General features: G+C 39.0%; 1 protein-coding gene across 1 annotated transcript; it reads right to left on the bottom strand.

The window, feature by feature from the left end:
- Nucleotides 1-1433: 1433 nt before the first annotated feature.
- On the bottom strand, nucleotides 1434-10662 carry LOC122665874 (flotillin-like protein 3). The gene is given in 4 exon segments (XM_043862006.1): nucleotides 1434-1943; nucleotides 2902-3929; nucleotides 9117-9252; nucleotides 9720-10662. Coding segments are annotated over 4 exon segments (2604 nt in total). The 5' UTR covers nucleotides 10650-10662.
- Nucleotides 10663-21058: the final 10396 nt, after the last annotated feature.

Raw genomic sequence — 21058 nt, forward strand, 5'->3', positions numbered from 1 at the left:
TTGGATTTTGAATTATGATCATACATCAAGGTTGCAACTTAAGACATTTTCTTTGCATGTGGCAATATGGGCCAATTGGAAGAATATTAGCTGATGTGGCCCAACAGCCACATCAATATAAGGATAGTGTTACACGCCTTGTGTGGCAGTTTCTTAAACCATATCAAACTCGGATTAAAATCCTCTCCTACTCCTTGATAGCCAAGTGCCATGCAGTTCAGAGTTGAGAAGCTGACTAAGTCAGTTTTTTTTTTTTTTCTTTTTTCTCAAGGTCGGGCACCGTTGCATGTTGCACCTGCCAGGTGTTGAGCTCTCAACCCAAAACTAAACTGCACTACACTTTTAGGGAATTGGAGAGGATTTTTTTCCATCAAACTCCCTTGATGGTGGGAAGTTGTGTAGTTGAGATGGGAGTGGGTTCCTGACTTCATAAATATAGGTAGAAAGACCATCACCACTACCGAGTCAAAGAGATTAAAGGAAGCTAGAAAACTCCACTTCTCCTAGCAACTGAGTGAATTACAGATAGCAGAAGAATGAAAAGGTTGAACAGCCATGTCAAGAAGAGGAATGATAGGGCCTAATAGAGGTAACCCTTTCAGTTTTGTTTTCAGTTTCGTTTCGCTTTAATGGAGTTATGCAACTCCCGTTTTGTTATGTGTGATTACACTTTCATCAAAAAAAAAGAAGGGGTGTGCGGGTTTAGTCCCACATCGGGTGTGTGAGTATGGTGTGTGTTGTGTATATCCACCATTTCATGGTCCTAAAAGTCGGTTAACCTTTTGGGTTTGGTGTGTGGTTTGTGTGATTACACTTTCATCCAAAAAAAAAAAAAAACTCAAATGAACCAAGCTTTTAATGTGCTGAGACAATTCAGCTCGATTAGTGTAATTTAAACTGATTAATCACAGGGCCAATGCCGAGTTCTCTTAGCCCCACTTAAGTGCCTAAGTAGCTTTGGTTCATGGGCTTTCTACTATAAGCTTGATTATACATTGCATAATCAAGGAGAAAGTTGACTTGAGACCAAAACCTATCTTCAAAAATAAGCACTAAAATCCCACATCCAGTTACAGAGATCTAGATAGTGGAAAATAAAAAATGAAATTCAAGGGAACAAGTAGAATTTACCCCCACATGTTGAATATCAGACCAGAAGCTTGCTTCTATATAGTAATATAAATCCCCTAAAATTCAAACCATCATGTACATCAGTAATCATTCAATAACTGCTTCAAAAAGAACATCACAAACTATTTAGGTTTAGTGATCTAGTAGGTTAAGTGGAGAGAAGTGTGATAGATTTGCTAACATTCTTCACAAACTATGACAGTACTGTTATCCCAAAACATCCTACCTATCCTATATTTCCAACTCTTTGTGTCAACAATAGAAATCTAATCCCAGTAAATAAAAGACTGACACACCACTCACTAATCAGAGTTATCAAGTGTCCCCAACCATGCCGGCGGCGACATCCCGGTCTGCTCCTCGATAGTCTTAAACAAAGGGGGCAACATACGATACACCCCAGCAACCTCCTTCATTGCTGCACTACCACTCCCTGCTCCTATCATCTCCCCACCAACATTGTTTGTCCAGATACTGATCTTGGGTTGCAACCCTTGCACAACCCCAACATTGATCTTTGCAATCTCTTGGAACATCCCATTTTTTATTATCAAGTAATCTCTCAGTGCAGTGTAGTTTCCACCTAAGGCCTTCAGCAAGGTGCTAACATATACTCCTTGTGCCTCTGCTAGAGCTACAAGCCCCTCAGCCTCCTTTTTCTTTGCATAGAGCTCGACTTCTGCCTCTTGCTGCCAGGAAAAGAGTGCTGCCTCTGCGGCCAATTTTTGAACCTCGGCTGTTTTCTCCCTCTCATACAGTACTGCCTCCATAGCTTTCTGCTTTTTATATAGCTCCCAATTGGCCTCTTGGACCTGTTTAATTTACAAATAAGGTAATGGAGAGAAATAAGTCCAAGACTTGCTTTAATGGAGATAAACACAACCAAATAAATGACCCCACATTAGAAATCTCTCATGGCAAAAGAAATGCAATGGAATGATCACAGTCAACACTGATCAACAAAACTCACTACAGTTAACATTTGATTGATCTGAACTAGGAAACTGATAAAAGGTGAGATGCTTGGGTGATTGTGCATGTCATTATAGAGTGTCACTTTTCCTGGCTATCATGGGTTTATCCTAAATTAGCAAATGCCAATTACTTTCCAAGGAACAATATTCTTATAACCAGTGCACATTGGTGACCCTCTGTGTGCAAATGGTATGAAACTCTGCTATTCATAATAAACACCCATCCACTTGATAACCTCAATTAGGATGTGGAAAAAGAAGGTGAATGAAAAGGGATAATCCTGTTGTTTTTAGAGAGAGAGACAGCACATGGATTCCCCACATCAGTACATGCACAAGGCTACTAATTCATGCCAAGTCCAGAAAACATATTGATCTTGTGTGTCAAAATTGGAATAAACTAAGAACCATAACCAATACAAACCCACCCAATCAAATTCTGCTTCTTTCTGCCTTTGTAGTGTTCTGGAATGAAATTTACAACTGTTTCAAAATAACTTTCTAATTTTCACAGTTTAACAACCTTCATAGATACTTGAAACCAAAGTCTAACAAGTAATTCAATTTTTTTTTGGGTAAAAATAATTCAATATTAAAGGCTTGAAAAGCAGGAGAACATAAAAAAATTTAGCTACAGATCACGAAGTCTCATGGATTGGACCGACCATAACAGTGGGTCCTAAGAGGAAAATTCAGAACAGAATTACAATTTAAGGCCCACAAATCACCATAGAATGGCTCAAAAATCAGCCAATTAGAACACAAGAGTAAAGAGTATGAAACACCATTGTTATACCTTAATCTCATATTCCACATTGGCCTTGCTGAGGTGCTCTGCCTTGAGTTTCTCCGTCTGAGTCAAAGCGTTTTTCCTCTCTACCTGTCCCTGCAACTCAGCCTCCCGAATTGCCACTGCCTTAGCCGATTCCACCTCGGCCATCTGAGCCTGCTGAGCCCATCCAGCCTTCTTCGTCGCCAGTTCCGCATTAGCCTCTGCAATCTCAGCCTGTCTCTGATTCTCAAAAACTTGCAAATCCGTCTTCACTTTAATCTCCTGCTTCTTTCCCTCACCTTCCCTTTGAATCGAATAAATTTTTGTCTCAGCATCAATCTTCGCCGCATTCTGCAACGTCTGCCCATTTCTAAGCTTCGCCCCTATCTCACCCTTTATCTTAGCTTCAACAACATCAATCTTAGCCTGATTAACAGCCTCCATCTGTGTTTTCTGACCAAGATAAGAAAAATACTCATGACCCCTCACGTCCACCAACTGTTTGATATTGGCATTATAGATCAAAAGTCCAAACTGATTCAACTCAAGCTGGACCTTCTCAAACACCTCCATCTTGAAATCTTTGGTTCCTCTAAAGACCTCTTCCATGGTCATCGAAGCAGCAAGAACGTGAGTCTCACCTTCGATGACACCTTGGACGAGTTCTTTGACGTCACTGGACATTCTGTCATGGGGAGAGAGGAGCTTGGCGTACTTGAGGAGGCTTTCATGGTCGTCGACTCTTGGGCCGATGGTGAATACTGCAGGAAGAAGGAAAGGGAGCTTCTCGGCACTCATGGTCTGGACTTCGAAAGTGTAGTTGACAGGGGAGACATCGAAAACCCTACAAGATTGGCCAGAGAGAATCCATGATTTCTTGGTGAGCTTGATATCGTCGATACCTTAACTTGTTATGGCTAGGTACTCGGAAGCACTGGCGACTCGGTACCACATGACTTGGTTCTTAGAATCGGTTGTCTTGAGGAAGAAGACAAATTCTTGAAAGAAAACTAGAGCTTGGAAGAGGAAGAGAGATAAAAATTTGGTAAAACCTACAAATCCAAAATCCCAAACAACCACAAAAGGTTTCGACTCCATTTCGAGAGGAAAGTAATCAAGTATATTTAGAGCAGTTATTTTGGGAAGGCCGAAGTGTGCTGAGTTGCTACGCATTCTTCAATTGATGAATGTACCCTTATTTATGTGTGTATTTACACAGAGAGTGTTGAAGAATTAGGAATTTTTTTTCAAAACAAATGGGAAAATGTTCCGCACACTGTCCGTGTGTGGACCCAAATTGTACGCCAGGACAATATACCAGCATGGCAGTATGGTTTGTAATCTCAGATCGGCATCTCCTATCCAAGTTCTATGGAATGGTGGCTGAATCGGGTAACTAGTTGGGATCAAACGACCGATCCAATACAGATGACTGAAACGGTTATAAAACTTGTTTCCTTGCTCTTTCTTTCGAGTCACGACTCATAGATTTAGAAGCTTCAAATCCATGGGAAATAAGGGGATCATACCGTTTTTTATTGGGGACTCAATCAAGGAAAGATTCATTCAAAGTAAACATTGATTTGATCTCAGATTTGAAGATCTCATTGCATAAAGTGATTAGGATTTTAAAACCCATAAGAAAAAAGGAGGATATTACAAATTTTTTTATTGAGGAATCGATTAAAGGAGGATTTCATTCCATAAAGCATAAGCTAAATAGGGATAACATGGTGATAATGGTGGTAGTGGCTCAGGTTGAGGAAGCAAGTCAAGATAAACTAAACAGAGAAATTGGGATTAGGGAATAAGTTGGAGATAATGGTGTGAGGTTTTTTTTTTTTTTTTTTTTCTGGGTGAATAATGGTGTGAGGTTAATCCCTTGCAAACCCAATAATTACCATTTTTTTTTTTCTTAATTTTTTTATATTTTTTGACCAAAACTAACCGATTCTAGGACCTATCCAATAAAATCGAGATTTTTTCCACTTTAGACTGATCTAGGATTATGAACCTTGCATACCAGTGATACCACGATCGACAATGCCTCTACTACAGTTCTGAACCTACGCATCGCCCTTGAGCTCTCCCCTTCCCCGCCACACGCACACACACACACACAAAATCTCTCTCTCTGTCTCTCCCTAAGAGTAAGATTGTCAAAAGCAAATCGAAATAAAACTGAACCATGAAACCATTTAATAAATGGTTCGATTATGGTTTTAAAATTGACACCATTTAATTAAACAGTTTAAACCAAGCCAGACCGTTTAACACTTTTAAATGTACATAATAAATGTGTCAAAATGAAATAGAAAAGTTTACCGAAACTGAACCATTTAAATCGAAACCATGCAACCGTTTAACAAATGGTTTTGTTATTGGTTCAAAATTAAAACCATTTAATTAAATGGTTTAAGTGAAAGCGGACCGTTTAACACCCTTACCTAAGAGTGTCAAAATGGAATCAAAACCGAATATCAGAATCAGAATCAACTAATTTTGATTTCATAGGTTCTCTTCCTGGTTCGGTTTTGACTTACACCGCAAAATCATTGGTTCTAAACTGAATAAGAACCGGAAAAACCAAATAGAAACCAGTATTATAACTTGAATACTAGCACACGCATCAATTAGATTAATAATAATTTAATACGCAACAATTGTTGCATCATTCTTAAAACATAAATTAAGTATAATGGGAAAAAGAACGCCACCCAGTCATGGGTTGTGGCGTGTACTTGGGCCTAGACACAGTCGGGTGCAAAACGACCTCCCTGCCATGGATAGGCAGGGGTGTACTGGTCATTCCACACCTGGTTGTGTTTGGGCGTGAGTACACGACATAGCACACGATCGGGTGGCGTTCTTTCTCCCATATATAATATATAGGAAAATGATCTCTACTTCGTGTTGTTTCCTATGCCCTCTCATAGGGCACCGTGAAATGATGCCTCAACCCCCCTGGGTAGATACCCAAACATGCTCTCCCATTGGCCCAGGCACTTGTGTAGAGACCATGCGACCAAGTAGAGATCTCTTGCCCTATACATATATGATCTAGTACGGATTGAAAATGATGGCGCAAGTTAAAAAGGATTAACAAAATCCTACCTGTTAATGGAAGCAATAGTTTGTTTAATATGTGAGAGTGGAGAAGAAGAAAAAAGATGGGAAAACAAGGAGCAAGAAAGAAAAAGGAGGAAGGGTGAATATGGGATGGTATTTTTGTTTTGAGAAAATGGAGAAACATGGGAATATATAAGGTTTGAAACTACAAATCACATGTAAACCAATTGTGAACTGGATAACAAAAACCAAATAAAAATACCGATAAAATCAGGCTGAATGCAAAATGATTCTGATTTTGGTTGATTTATAACTAATTCAATTTAGATTCATAATGGATGTTGATTTCCTCCTTTGCCTGAATTAGTACTCAGATGTCGGAGGAAATCCTTGTCCGCAACAAATTTTTTAAAACTCACGAGAACAACAAATCTTCAAGGTTATAAACAAAACTCCCACTAAAGTTACTAGTTCTGTCTCTACCGGCCTACAAAAGGACTGTGTTAATTATTTAATTATCATTTTTAACAACCGAAATAGAATGAAAAAGCTTTTATTAAAAAAAAAAAATAGAATGAAAAAGCTTAGATAAAAAGTTAAGTTAATATCATATAGGGATGTAAATGGATAACCGAAACCGAATCCGACTGCATCGTGTCCGTTTAGGGGCATCCGTATTCGTTTGGAGATATCCGGAAATAATCCGAATACTCCGATTAAAATCCGTCAAAAAATCCGAATACTTAATAATAAAAAATTAAGTAAATAATGATTTTGAGGGTTTTTGAAGATTCAATAGGTTCTAGAATATGATGAAAAGAGAATCATGATCTAAGAGATATGGATTGAGAGTGAATTGTATCCACTAGGGGAGGAAGGTCGGGTTACACAAGGCGGAGATGTAAACGGATGGTCGAAAAGTCGATCCGCATCCGAATCCGTTAGAGGTATCCGATCGGCGGGAATATCCGGCCGATCACATCCGATCCCTATCCGATCCGAATCCGATCCGTTTACATCCCTAATATCATATAAATATGTGAAGAGTTCAGGCCAAGGATGCTCCTCATGATGCATCATCCAATTCTCCATCTCTTTTGAATCTGTCTAAAAATTTGCTGATGAAAAACCAGCCATTGGAGATTTTTATCCAACAGAGAAGTGGAAGCAAAATATTTGGCCTTTTAACACTTAATCCCAAAGCACTGAGAGGTGAGTGGGAAAACGCCACCCTAACTTAAGAAGGAGAGCTCTGTTAGGGGTATGGCTGAGTCGAATGCCCACACAGAGCTTTGGGTTTACAAATAGTGGACCAAGAAGTGAAACTGACCCATTTCATCGAATTCGTGTGACCTCTCGAAAATTTTGCATTAATGGAGTCTCTAATTGCTTACAAATATATAGCTTTGGGGATAAAAAAACCATGACATATATATAGAAGGTGGGGATAGAACCAAGAGCTAATTTTAAGAGTACAGTTCTCCCAGCTTAAGGTAAAAGATTGCCTTTCCAACTAGAGAGTTTGTTCCGAACTTACAAATCATATGTTGAAGGTCAAAACATTTGGATGGAGGAGAGAACAAAAACATATCAAGGTAATATGAATCAAAACCCATTTCTTTAATTCCAAGAAATCGACTGATTTTTCTTCTGGTTTGATCAGAAGTGTTGTTATCAAAGAATAACCCACTTTTGGAGAAGTTGATTTGTTGAATTGTTAAATCTTCAAACAGATTCAAAATGTATTTGATTGTGCTAACATCATACTCAGCCACTCGACAGAGAATGAATGTATCATCCGCAAAAAGAAGATGAGAAATTTTCAGTGCATCACAAGCTACCTTGATTTCTTTTGAATAAATTTATTTCTCGATAAGCTTAGAGCAATCAAGAGAGGCACTCCATGATAGTGATAAAAATGTAAGGACTTAGAGAACAACCTTGCCTAATGTCACGTGAGGGTTCAATAGATTCAAAACTACTACCTTCAAGTTTAATTGAATACGTGCAGGAGATCAAATAGCAGATCATATCACACCATTGCTGTCCAAAGTCTAATAATATAAAACCAAATTGATGTCGGTCATAGACCATTGATATGTCTAGTTTGAAAGGAAGAAATCCCACCCTTCCTCTTTTTCTTGTTTTTGTAAAAAATGGAAGATTTCATGGCCGATTACATGTTTTCTGAAATCTGCCTTCCCTTTACAAAAGTTGCTTTACAAGGAGAAATTAAAACGGTCTAAGAGGGTTTGTAATCTAAGGGCGAGGAGTTTGGCAATGATTTTGTATGATACATTGCAAGATATCCCACCCTTCCCCTTTAAGAATTAGGAGTTAAGATTAAGATACCTCATGAAAATTAATGGGTGCATCTTCTTGTCACCAAAATGGTGAAGTGAGTGAGAAGTTGTAACCTTTTTTTGATTGTCCTTTGTCTTATTCCCCAAAAGCTATTTAATGTAAGGGTAAAAATGAGCTTTCAAATAACATAAAAGTGACTTGTTATTATGTCATTATTAAAAGGTCCAAAATTTTTTGGTAATTCATGGGTTATAATTTTTATCTTGAACGTAAACTGATCCATACGGATTGGACTTGGATGTTGAATTATGGTCATACATCAAGGTTGTGACTTAAGACGTTTTCTTTGCATGTGGCAATGTGGGCTACTTGGAAGAATATTAGCTGATGTGGCCCAACTGCTAATCGAAGAGAAAGTTGACTTAAGATCAAAACCTATCTCTTAAAAAATTCGGACTAAAATCCCAAATCCAGTTACAGAGATCTGGATAATAAAAATTGAATTCAAGAGAACAAGTAGTATTTACCCCCCACATGTTGAAGAATATCAGACCAGAAGCTTGCTTCTATATGGTAATATCAATCCCCTAAAATTCAAACTTTTATGTACATTAGTAATCATTCAATAACTGCTTCCAATACAACACCACAAACTATTTGGGTTTAGTGATCTAGCATTATAAGTGGAGAGAAGTGTGGCAGATTTGCCAACATTCTTCAGAAACCATGACAGTGTTGTTATCCCATAACATCCTACCTATCCTATATTTCTAATTTTTTGTATTATCAAGAAATCTAATCCCTGTAAATAAAAGATTGAAATCTAGTAGCATATACCACTCACTACTCAGAGTTAGCAAGTGTGCCCATCCATGCCGGCGGTGACATCCCAGTCTGCTGCTGCACAGTCTTAAACAAAGGGGCCAACATTCGGTACACCCCAGCAACCTCCTTCATTGTTGCACTACCACTCCCTGCTCCTTCTATCATCTCCCCACCAACCTATCAAAAAAGAAAGAGATTACACAAATATCAGGGAGTAGTAAAAATATGGCAATAAACTAAGACTCAAAAAGTCAGAAGTCAGAACCAATGCAAACCCACACAATCAAATTCCGCTTCTTATGCTTTCTACCTTTGTAGTGCTCTGGAATGAAATGTATACAAGTTACAAAATAACTATCTCTAATTTACACAGTTTACCAACCTTCATAGATACTTGAAACCAAAGTTTAACTAATAATTCAATATTAAAGGCTTAAAAAACAGGAGAAAATAATATAATTTAGCTACAGATCCCAAAGTCTCATGGATTAGACCGACCATAATAGTGACAGTGGGTCCTAAGAGGAAACTTTAGAACAGAATGATCAGAATTATAATGTTAAGCCCACAAATCACCATGGACAGGCTCAAAATCAGTCAAAAAAAAACGCAGGAGTACAGAGTATGAAACACCAGTGTTATACCTTAATCTCATATTCCACACTGGCCTTGCTGAGGTGCTCTGCCTTGAGTTTCTCCTTCCGAGTCAAAGCATTCCTCCTCTCCTCCTCTCCCTGCAACTCGGCCTCCCGAATCACCACCGCCTTAGCTGATTCCACCTCGGCCATCTGAGCCTGCTGAGCCCACCTAGCCTTCTTCGTCGCCAGTTCCGCATTAGCCTCTGCAATCTCAGCCTGTCTTTGATTCTCAAAAACCTGTAAATCCGTCTTCACTTTAATCTCTTGTTTCTTCCCTTCACCTTCCCTTTGAATCGAATAAACCTTCATCTTGGCATTGATCTTAGCCGCATTCTGCAACGTCTGCCCATCTCTAAGCTTCGCCCCTATCTCACCCTTCATCTTTGCTTCAGCAACATCAATCTTAGCCTGATTAGCAGCCTCCATCTGGGTTTTCCGACCAAGATAAGAAAAATACTCATGACCCCTTACGTCCACCAACTGTTTGATATTGGCATTATAGATCAAAAGTCCAAACTGATTCAACTCAAGCTGGACCTTCTCAAACACTTCCATCTTGAAATCTTTGGTTCCTCTGAAGACCTCTTCCATGGTCATCGAAGCAGCAAGAACGCGAGTCTCACCTTCGATGATACCTTGGACGAGTTCTTTGACGTCGCTGGACATTCTGTCATGGGGAGAGAGGAGCTTCGAGTACTTGAGGAGGCTTTCACTGTCGTCAACTCTTGGGCCGATGGTGAATAGTGTAGGAAGAAGGAAAGGAAGCTTCTCGGCGCTCATGGCCTGGACTTCGAAAGTATAGTTGACAGGGGAGATATCGAAGACTCTGCAAGATTGGCCAAGGAGAATCCATGATTTCTTGGCGAGCTTGATGTTGTCGATACCATAGCCTGTAATGACTAGGTACTCGAAAGCGCTGGCGACTCGGTACCGCATGACTCAGTTCTAGGAAGTTGGAATTTGTTTTCTTGAAGGAGACGAAATGCTTGAAAGGAAACTAGGAAAGTAGAGGATGGAAGAGTAAGAAAGGTTGCAAGCTTTTGTAGTGAGGACTGAGGAAGGACCCTAGGAAGAGACGAGACTGAGAGCGATGGTTTCCTTTTCGGGAAGATCCGAAAATATATTATTTTCCCACTGGCAGTTATTTTGGGATGCGTGCTAAACGGCTAAAGTGTTTGTATTCCTCAAATGATGGATCTACCCTTATTGGGATATGTCGTGAAAATTAATTTTGACAATTTATTTAGGGATTTTTACAATTATCACCCCCAAAATTTTCATTTCTACTATTACCCCCCCCCCCCCCAAAAACTTTCAAACAACTGCTACCCTCCCCTGTTGCATACTAATGACAAAGTGACCCCCACCATTACAGACCCGTAACGGAGGGGATTAGTAGTGATACTGTGTTGTTGTCATGGAATATGTAGGACCAAAATGCCCTTCGTCCAAACCCTTCCTCTTCACTTCACCAGTTGCAGCAAACCGGAGGAACAAGAACATCGTCGGCTTCCTTCTCCGGCAAACATGTGTCTGACAAAATTGACCTATTTCCACTCTTTGGTTCCAAGATTGTTTGTCTCGAGCATAAGGCTTTTCGCATGATCATCAATAAACTTCTAATCAAAAGAGAGGAAAAAAAAAACAGCTGGGCCATCGAAAATGGCAGAAATCCACATCCTCTACTTTCGCTTGCCCCTACTTCCATGTATGCCCTACACACAACGGACCGAGCAAAGACCGCCTTACCCCCGCTCAGGCAAGCGCTCGGGCAAGTGCTCGGGCAGGGGTAAGGCGGTCTTTGCGTGCCCTATTATGTGTAGGGCGCACATGGAAGTACGGGCAGGTGGAAGCAAAGATTAGCCGGATGGCCCTAAACTCTACCAAACTCAATGTAGAGTATGAATATATTCAGGCCTAAGACCCATCCATCCATGGCATAAGTCAATTCCTTTCAAGCTTAGTCAGGGTGGGTTTGGGGCTACTGCCAAGAAGGTACGACAGTTGGTGGGACCCAGGGGAACCAAAATGCCCAATGCTCACTGCCCTTAATGTAGACAAGTTTAGTTCACATATAAATATGGACATTGAGTACATCAATTTAGCAAACAAGTCCCATTTGCTGATTTTCGGAAAGAGGAAACCCTTTTCTCCTCTTCTTTGCTTCTCTGCCCCTTATTGTTTTAATGGCAACTTTTGTCTAAACCCAAACTCACATTGATCCCATAAGAAGAAGAAAACTTGCATTAGCTAATCTAGGATAAACCTTGATAGCAAGGAAAAGTGGCACTTTACAATGACAGGAACCAACATCACATGATCCATCACCAAAGCATCTCACTCACTTTACCTAGCTAGTTCTGATCAATAAAAATTATTCTCTGTAGTGAGTTATATATGGTGATAAGTTGGTTGTAATAATTCATTTCCATTCCCTTTTGACATGAGAGATTTTTAATATGAGGCCATTATATGAATTTTTTTTTTTTTTGGGGTGCAATTCAAGGGCCCACAGGCCATCAACCTCAACAGGACCCCACAAGGGGTCAAATATGGTAACCAAAGGCTCCACTTCTTGGAAAGCAATTAAATGTGGTCTAGGTGTCGCTATGGAGACTTGAACCACTGATCAAGCGCCTGACGCAGTTCTCCCAAGGGAGTAGCAAACCACCAGGGCAAGCCCTGGATCGACAGGCCATTATATGATGGATTCCTGCTTTTGCTTGCATAACACATTTCTCTCTGATTTTTGTTTTTATTTGCATTAAATCAAGTCTTGGACTCATTTCTCCCCATTACCATATTTATAAAAAGAGGTGCAAGAGGCCAATTAGGATTTGTACAATTAAGAAGTAGAAAGCTGCAGGAGAGCTTTATGCAAAGAAAAAGTGGAGACTGTGGGGCTTGTGGCTCTAGCAGAGTCACAAAGAGTATATATTAAACAGTCTAAGGCCTGTTTAACTGGCCTTAAACTGAGGGGCTTGTGGCTCAAGCTTGGAGTTTGATTCATCAATAGAATTGGACTAAAGTAGCAAATAAGGCATTGAAAAATGCAATGTGTTTGGTATGCATTCCTGAAAAGTATTCTAAATCCACAATCCATTCCACGAAATCATACCAAACGCAGCCTTAGTCTTCCAGCCGTGATCTTAAATATCTGGACTCACTATTTATTTAATGTACATTTGTCATCTTATCTTCTCGACCTCAATATTTTGTGGGTCCCCCGTACCCCACCCCTAAAGATCTTAATTCTAAATTCTGGTTAAAGAGAATGACTTTACAGCTATACTTTGAGAGCATTTGGAGTTGTATAGCAGATTTTTTGAAAATAACGCTATGTTTCGCACGATTTCTTGGAATCCATTCCAAGATTGCAATACTGAAACACAGCATAACACTACCAAGAGCGTGCACCAAACTACAGTGAAGGGGTGCTTTCGGACATAAATGGAAGAGTATGACATTAGATAAGAGGGTAAATGGTTGAATTTGAGGCTGAAATTTAACACACGGCCTTTCAAACTATTCCCCAGATGTTGACTGGTCAGATTTTCCACATCACTCTTCCATATGGTAAAAATGGGTGTGCCCATTAACAATATTTCATCTGTAACGGCCGTGTACGGCTAACTTTTAATTTTCCTGTCACTAGGCCAAATCTAGGTTGAACTTGAAGCCCTACTTGTAACTTATAAAATGTTTAAGCCCAAACCCAATCCTAAAAGTCTGTGGATTGGGTTTGGTGGGCTGGGCTGTGCTTAGTCTGGAGGACAGTTCTGGGAGGCCTCATTTGGTGAATTTTTTTCCAATATATAATCTTTTTGAAACACATATTAGGCTGAGTTTGTTATACATTCTTAGAATGGATTCTACGCCAATTTCGCATTCTCAAATGATAAAAATAGTTGTTTGTATCGTCTGAGAATGCGAAATCGACCTAGAATGCATTTCCAACATACCAAACCCAGCCTAAGATTTGAAGACTAGGTTGTTGTAACTTGTTCATCCTTGCAATTGTGGCATGGAGCAGTTGTTAATAACTCACACTTAATGGCATTAATCGGGCCCATTGCATTAGCCAGTGTGACTATCGCAATGATAAATGGCCTTTGGGGTTGATTACTATCAGTAAAAGATATAGATTCCATCCATCACCCACAACAAAGTGGCCGGGCTAGCTAGGGTCATCAGGCCCATGCAATTCTTATCCATTTGCCATTGAAGAACAAGTAAACTTTTCGAAAAGAAACTCCAAAGTTCTTCAACCATACATAGTGAACTAAAAGAGATTCTTGATTCCTTACAAGCAAGTTGTGAAAAAAGTGGGTATCAAGATGAAATTATAGAGATAAATGTAACCAGGGGTGTCTCCTCTCCTCCTAAACATATAAGGAAGCTTGTTTTCTCTCTTTCAAGAAGGCTAGAAAGGAAGGGAGACAAAGCTAATTCATTGAGGTCTGGGTGTTAAAAATTTCCAAAGATTGTGCAGACATGTCAAGTAAGAGATTCAATAACCAGGTAAGAGATTTTTCTACATGGGATCAAGAACCTTGCTTCGATACTGATCCTTTCGTACATCAGTACCAATTGAGGCAATGTACTGATAAAGAATTTGAATATGATTTTGAATTTGATTCTTTATGGAATCAATTAGTTGATGTTTCTAACTATCCTTTAGCCCCCTATTGACGAAATCGATGATGAAGACCTTAATGATGATGAGGTAGGGGTGTCAATGGGTCGGGTTGGGCCGGGCCTACCAAAACCCTGACCCGACCCTAGAGGTCTAAACCCGACCCCGACCACGACCCAACCCTGGCGGGGCCAAGAAACCCTCAACCCGACCCGACCCTGCCAGGGTTTTTCTCCAGCCCGGCCTGGCCCGACCCGACCCTGATAGGGTCGGGCGAAGGTCGGGTCGGCCCTGATTGACCCCTGTCTTGACCCCTGTTTTAACCCTGTCTTGACCCTGATTGATATATATCAAAGAATATATCTAAAAAAACACGAAAAATTCGTAAATAATAAGAATAAGATGGGAAGGAGAGAGAGGGAGAGAGGGACTTGTAAATTTAAATAAAAATAATTCACAAACATTTATAAAAATCCATAAATAAAAATATTACCATAAACATCCATAAATAAAAATACTCTCACAAACATCCATAAATAAAATACTTCCACAAACATCATAAAAATACTACCACAATCATCCATAATAATCTACCACAAATATCCATATAAATATGCCACAAACATCCATAAAAATACTCTTGCTACAATCATCAGTGAATAAAATATCTGCCACAATCAACCATCAATCACGGCGGCATCCATGATCCATCTCCATGATATGCTTGAATCGGGATTCTGGAAAAAAATGCCCAAAATGAGGGAAAAACTCTATTAATACAAAGCAGATGTCAAAGAAAATATTAGCTAATAAGAACTATTGTTTGGATACAAGTCCTTACCAGTTCACGCCAAATAAGTATGCATTATCATCCATCAAGTCAAAGTTATAGTTGCATCACCACAATCATTGTTAGTAGCTGAAAAAAACACATTTAACAAATGAACAAATCAATAAACTTAATCATCATTCATAATGTTATTATTATTATTGTAATTAAATGATATAAGGGAATTTAAAGGTTGTTACGATTCGATCTTCTCAAGGTCAATTAAGTTCTCTTCAACATCAATTGAAACCGGTGTCTGTCGTAGCCAATCTTGTGTACATACCAATGCCTCTACCATCGTAGGTGTCAAGAGCTACGGGCTGGTCTAAAATCCTACCACCGGTGCTAAAAGCACACTCGAAGCAACACTTGAGACAGAATCGCCAAAACATCCCTTGCCATCTTATTTAGAACCACAAATCGTGTACTATTGACCTTCCACCAATTCAAGATGTCAAAAGAATTGAGTTCATCCTCCTTCTCAATACCTTCCAACAAATATTTGTCTAAGTCGGATGTCACATGGAAACGCTCCTCCTCTTCTAATGCATTATGAAAACCCCTTTACGAAAATTCACTTGTCATCATCATCTATTGATGAACCATCAAAAGAGGTTGTAGATGAATCAACTCTCATTGTACTACTTGTCGCCCCTGCATTTGGTAATGTTTCAAGAGACGATCCATGACATTTTTAATCCTCTCAATTTTCTCTTCCACCTCATGTTGAGAATATAATTTTGAATAGCAATATTTCACATATCTCAACTTAAATCGTGGATCAAGAACACGAGCAACAACCAACATAATATTCATTTTGTCGTTGCCACTACCACCCCAATATTTGTCAAATTTTTCTTTCATTGCCAATGACATATCCCGAATCATGTCATCTTCACTTCTTGACCACTTGTTCAAGCTGTGATTCAATCACACTAATCTCTTTGAAGTAAAGATTTGAAGTAGTAAAAGAGACCAGACAATCTTGTAGTTGCATTGTAAAAAACTCCAACATCTTGCATAAAACTTTAGCTCTCTCCCAATCTTGAGTAGTTGGGACCCCATCCTTGCACTCCATAGTAAAGTTTGGGTCTCTATCTTCTACACATTCAAAAGCTTTTTGAAACTCCAAAGCAGTTTGCAACATAAGATATGTAGAGTTCCAACGAGTAGAAACATCTAAACTCAAAGCTTTCTTACACTCAATCTTTTCTTGCTTATAACACAATCTAAACTGTTGTGACCTTGATGGTGAACTCCTTACATACTTCACTACGAACGAACTCTACTTACAACATCTCCACAATCCTCAAGACCTTTCTTGACAATCAAATTCAAAATATGGGCAGCACATCTCATATGAAAAAACTCACCACCCAACAATAACCCATTTTTCTTATTAAATCTTCTCTTTAAATTTCGATTGCAACATCATTCCGCTTGCATTGTCCTGATAATACTACACGGTTTATCCAACCCCAATCAATCAAACACAGCTCAAGGGCATTACTAATTGCTTCACCAGATGTGGTGATGGGACTACGCAAAAGTTAATGATTTTCTTTTGCAATTTCCAATTTTGGTCAATGTAATGTCTTTGTGAGGCACAAATAACCAAGATTTTGGATAGAAGTCCACATATACGTGGTGAGGACACCCGTTGAGCGAGTTCTCTTAAACAAATCTTGCAACTTCTTTTTCTCCCCGGATACAATTGCAAGCAATCTTGTGCCCCATATTACGGGTCAAAGTATTAAACCTAAGTAGGTCAGAAAGCCTTACAAAAATCTCTAAACCCGTCCCGCTCTACAAATATAAATGGTAATTCATCCATAATAATCATGCGAGCAAGCGCCTTTCTACACAATTCATAATCAAATTTCCAAGCTAAGATACTAGTGATTGTACTCTTACCATCACTCGTGTCAACTTTAAAATCCAAAAGTTTTTGCTTCTTATTTTTTTCACTACTTGGACACAGAAGACATCTATCCAAATGTCGTTTTAGTGAACTAGTACCATGTTCACTTGCACAACCAAATTCCTTGTGGCAATACTTGCATGTACACTTAGTAGCTTTTGAACCACTAGGAGGTATAACTTTAGTGAAGTGATTCCAAACCCTAGATGACCCTATAGTGAGGGGATTAGAAGATACCTCAGACGCATTAGAGTTTGGTTGTGCCTTTGTAGAGCTTGTCACGGATCCTTAGAGCTTGATTCAAGCTGGATTTGAATTTGGATGATTTGAACTTGAGTTTGGCTGCCTTGGATTTGAGTTTTCCTCCATTGAGATCTGTACAAATTCAAAAATTCAGACATGTGTAAGATCTTTGAAACAATAAGTTGAAGAAAATAGTGAAGAAGAAGGAGACTTGCTCTATATGATTGATACATGGTTTACTTCTTGCCTTTTGTTTTAAAAGGTTACATTTGCTATTTAAGTGTTATTGGCAGCAATCCATACCTTTAAACAGAACATGAGGACAGTTCTCATGTATAGGGTGAGGAGTTGACTATTTTATCTGCCATCACCTAATGGTTTAATAAGATGTTTCAACATGAAGGAAGTTTTGAATGATTTAATACATTCGGGAGGTTATTCTTATTTCCCAGGCAATGGTTTTATTGTTAATTTGGTGGAGCAGAGCTGAATGAGACTAGAATACTATCCTAGCTAGGACCCGACTAATAGGTTCAAATTGTGACCTCTCACTTGAAGATATTTGATACCCTAACATGCTTGACCCTAATTTCTCCTTCTAACCTCTGTTTGTTTTGTAGAAATCCAAGCGGTAGGAATTGCATTGATTCGGGTAGAGAAATTTTGGGCACTATAACAACTATAGCTTCAATCCATCTTTGGACAATCACGACATCTTCATCAAAATTGTTTGCTTGTTATGAAGATTAATTAATCCACTTGGTTGACCAGGTTTCTATGTTAGGTTGTGGTTGTTGTGAATTTACTATGATCCATTCGAGGAGGAAAATAGAGATTCAGGTTTTGGGGTTGACTTTACATGATTATGTCGATTTTTGCAATCTGAAACCTGATTGGATACCATATTAAACTTCCTCTTTACTTTGGTTTGTCATGTAAGAAGATGCAATATGTTTCCTATATTTCTGTTTTTGTAGTCTTGATGTCATTGCAAGTGAGTGAAAGTCATTGAAAAGAAAGAAACCCACTAAAATGTGAACTTCTTGATGTTTTTGCTTCTTATAAAGAGCCGAAGTACCACACACCATATGGGGCAACATAAACAATTGAAAAGCGTGTAAAAAAACTCGAAGCGATCATTTTTTCGTTATTTTGGTTCCCCTGCTTTTATGAACAAGAGGAATTAGGAGAAACTTAAGCATTCGCTTCTTTGAACTTGCTCCGATTATACGTAAATGTTTGCAAAAGTTTATTGTCTTATTAGTGGATGATGATGGAAAGAAAAAGCTTAAGGAGGAAGAGAACCATGAAGCCACTAGCTCTTTGCAAAAACCAAAATTAAAATGGAAAGAAGATATGGATGCACTAAATTAAGGATACTAGAAGTTTGTTGAAGGTGCAATTACAAACGCCATTGCGGGACCACCTCTGTGGTAAACTCGAATACATGGCAAATACAAAGGCAGTGGAAAGACCCAAATAAGAATGAAGTGCTGAATATTAGAAGTTTAGAACATACCTTGAGTCCTTGACTCCTTGATGCGAATTTGGGAAGGAGGAACCGAGGAAGAAGAAGGTGCTAGTCGTCGGCGGCGGCTTTCTCAACTTCTCGTGGATGAAGAAGAAGAATGGGAAGGCGAAAATGTGAAAAGTGAAAACAAAAAGGGAATATGGCCATATGGGATTAGGGTTATTTATCACTCTTAGGGGTATTTTGGTATTTTCAGCCATATAAAGGCTTATAAAGAATTCGGGGTCGGGTCGGGGCCGGGCCGGGCTAGGCCCTCCATGTTGAGCCCGACCCGACCCGACCCGACCCTGCCAGGGTCAGCCAAAATCTCAACCCTGACCCGCCCTTCGGGCTAGCAGATCAGGGTCGGGTTCGGGCCGGGCTCAGGGCGGGTTCGGGCGGGTTCGGGCCAGCCGGGTATTATTGACACCCCTATGATGAGGAAGGTAACCCTAAACCCTCTTATGATGAAGACCTTGGTGAGGAAGATCACCAAAAACCCTCTCAAGGGCATATGGAGACAATCCTTCCCCTCCTATATCTGATCTTGGCCCATGGCCATATTGTTATGAGTCTTATGATCATAATTTAGACATTCAAAACATTTTGGATGATTCCATTGAGAATTCTTCTATGAATAACAATGACAATGGTTTGCCATTACATGCCCTAAATGGGAATACAATAAGTCCACAATCTATTTCTTCAGAATCTCCTTATTTTCAGTGTGATGGGCATAATGTAGAAGACCTTAGGTATGGCTCTTTGGCTTGTAATAACACATATGAAGGGTGTAGTGTAATGTAAGATTATATGTTTTGAAAATCCTTTTTTGTTAATGTATGGAAGGGTCAGATGTGTTTTGTGATACCATTCTACAATTTGGAAATGAAAGCTCTTACATGATGTAATTAAGATTGTTTAGAATTAATTTTTTCTTAATGAGAAATAAGTAGGGACGTAAACGGGTAGGTGCTATATCCGCATCCGTATCCGATTAGCTTTCGAACGGATTCAGATAGTGCTAAATGGATACGGACACGGATATATATCAGATATTTTATCTATTTACATGTAAATATAGCTTTTCTGATATAGCCTATCCGTATCCACATCCGTTTAGCTTTCGGACGGATTCGGGAGACGGATTCGGATAGTGCTAAACAGATACGGACACGGATAAGGAAACGGATTTCGGCTATTCATTTACACCCCTAGAAATAAGTGTATAGATATTAATGGAGGAAAATTCCTTCTTTTTTTTTCTTATTTTATCTCTTGGATTTAAAATACATGAGAAACTCTTTGGTTCTCTAAGATAATAGCTGATTAAATGTTGTCTCAAATGAAGGGAGCAGCTAGTTAGGTGAGCTCTTTCAAATCCTTGAAGGGATCAGCACAACCACAAAATAATGCTTGATTTCGTGAATGACAGCCGCAAGCAACATGCGACCAGGCAGCGTTCTTTTTCGAAAAAAATATATTATTATAATATAATAATGATTCAATTGGTTATGATGTTTTGCAGAAACATATATCTCACATTGAAGTTTGGACCGAGTTTCCCTTCAAATTCCCAAGGGTACAAAGGACTTCGTACAATAGGGGGCCAACATAATTTGACCATTGATTTCCTCCACAGTGGGTGAAGGAAAACTTTCTACAAACCATTTTATTGAAGGGTTGGATTTTTTGATAATAGGCTATACCTTGATACGTATGGGCTAATCTAGATTATTTTGATAATGGGCTGGACATTTTTAGGTCATAACATGGTTGTGCCTTTTATTTAATATTACAGCCTATATAAAGTCCATTTTTTATGGCCCAATAAGATATAAAAAGGTGGGTCATACGGTTCATTTGATTAATGAGGAAAGCTAGAGAAGTGAACAAAACTGCCTGTTAGCACTTAGCACCCCAAGGTTTACCATGTGGATTTTTTTCCCCCTTATTGCTATCGAGTGGGATCACTTGTTGGTCGATTGTGCATTCTCGGATGATAAAAATAGTTCGAGAATGCGAAATCAACCTAGAATGCATTCTAAAATGCATACTAAACATAGACATATAGTGATTTCTCTCTACAATGCATCTCCAAAATACTTTTGTGTTCAGATCCAAATGGAGTTCTCTATGTTTAATAAGTTTAATGGTAATCAACAAAGGTTGAAAAATTTATTGTAATATTGTAACAAGATCAAGT

The sequence above is a fragment of the Telopea speciosissima genome, chromosome 6 (genome assembly GCF_018873765.1).
Source record: "Telopea speciosissima isolate NSW1024214 ecotype Mountain lineage chromosome 6, Tspe_v1, whole genome shotgun sequence".
Lineage (NCBI taxonomy): Eukaryota > Viridiplantae > Streptophyta > Magnoliopsida > Proteales > Proteaceae > Telopea > Telopea speciosissima.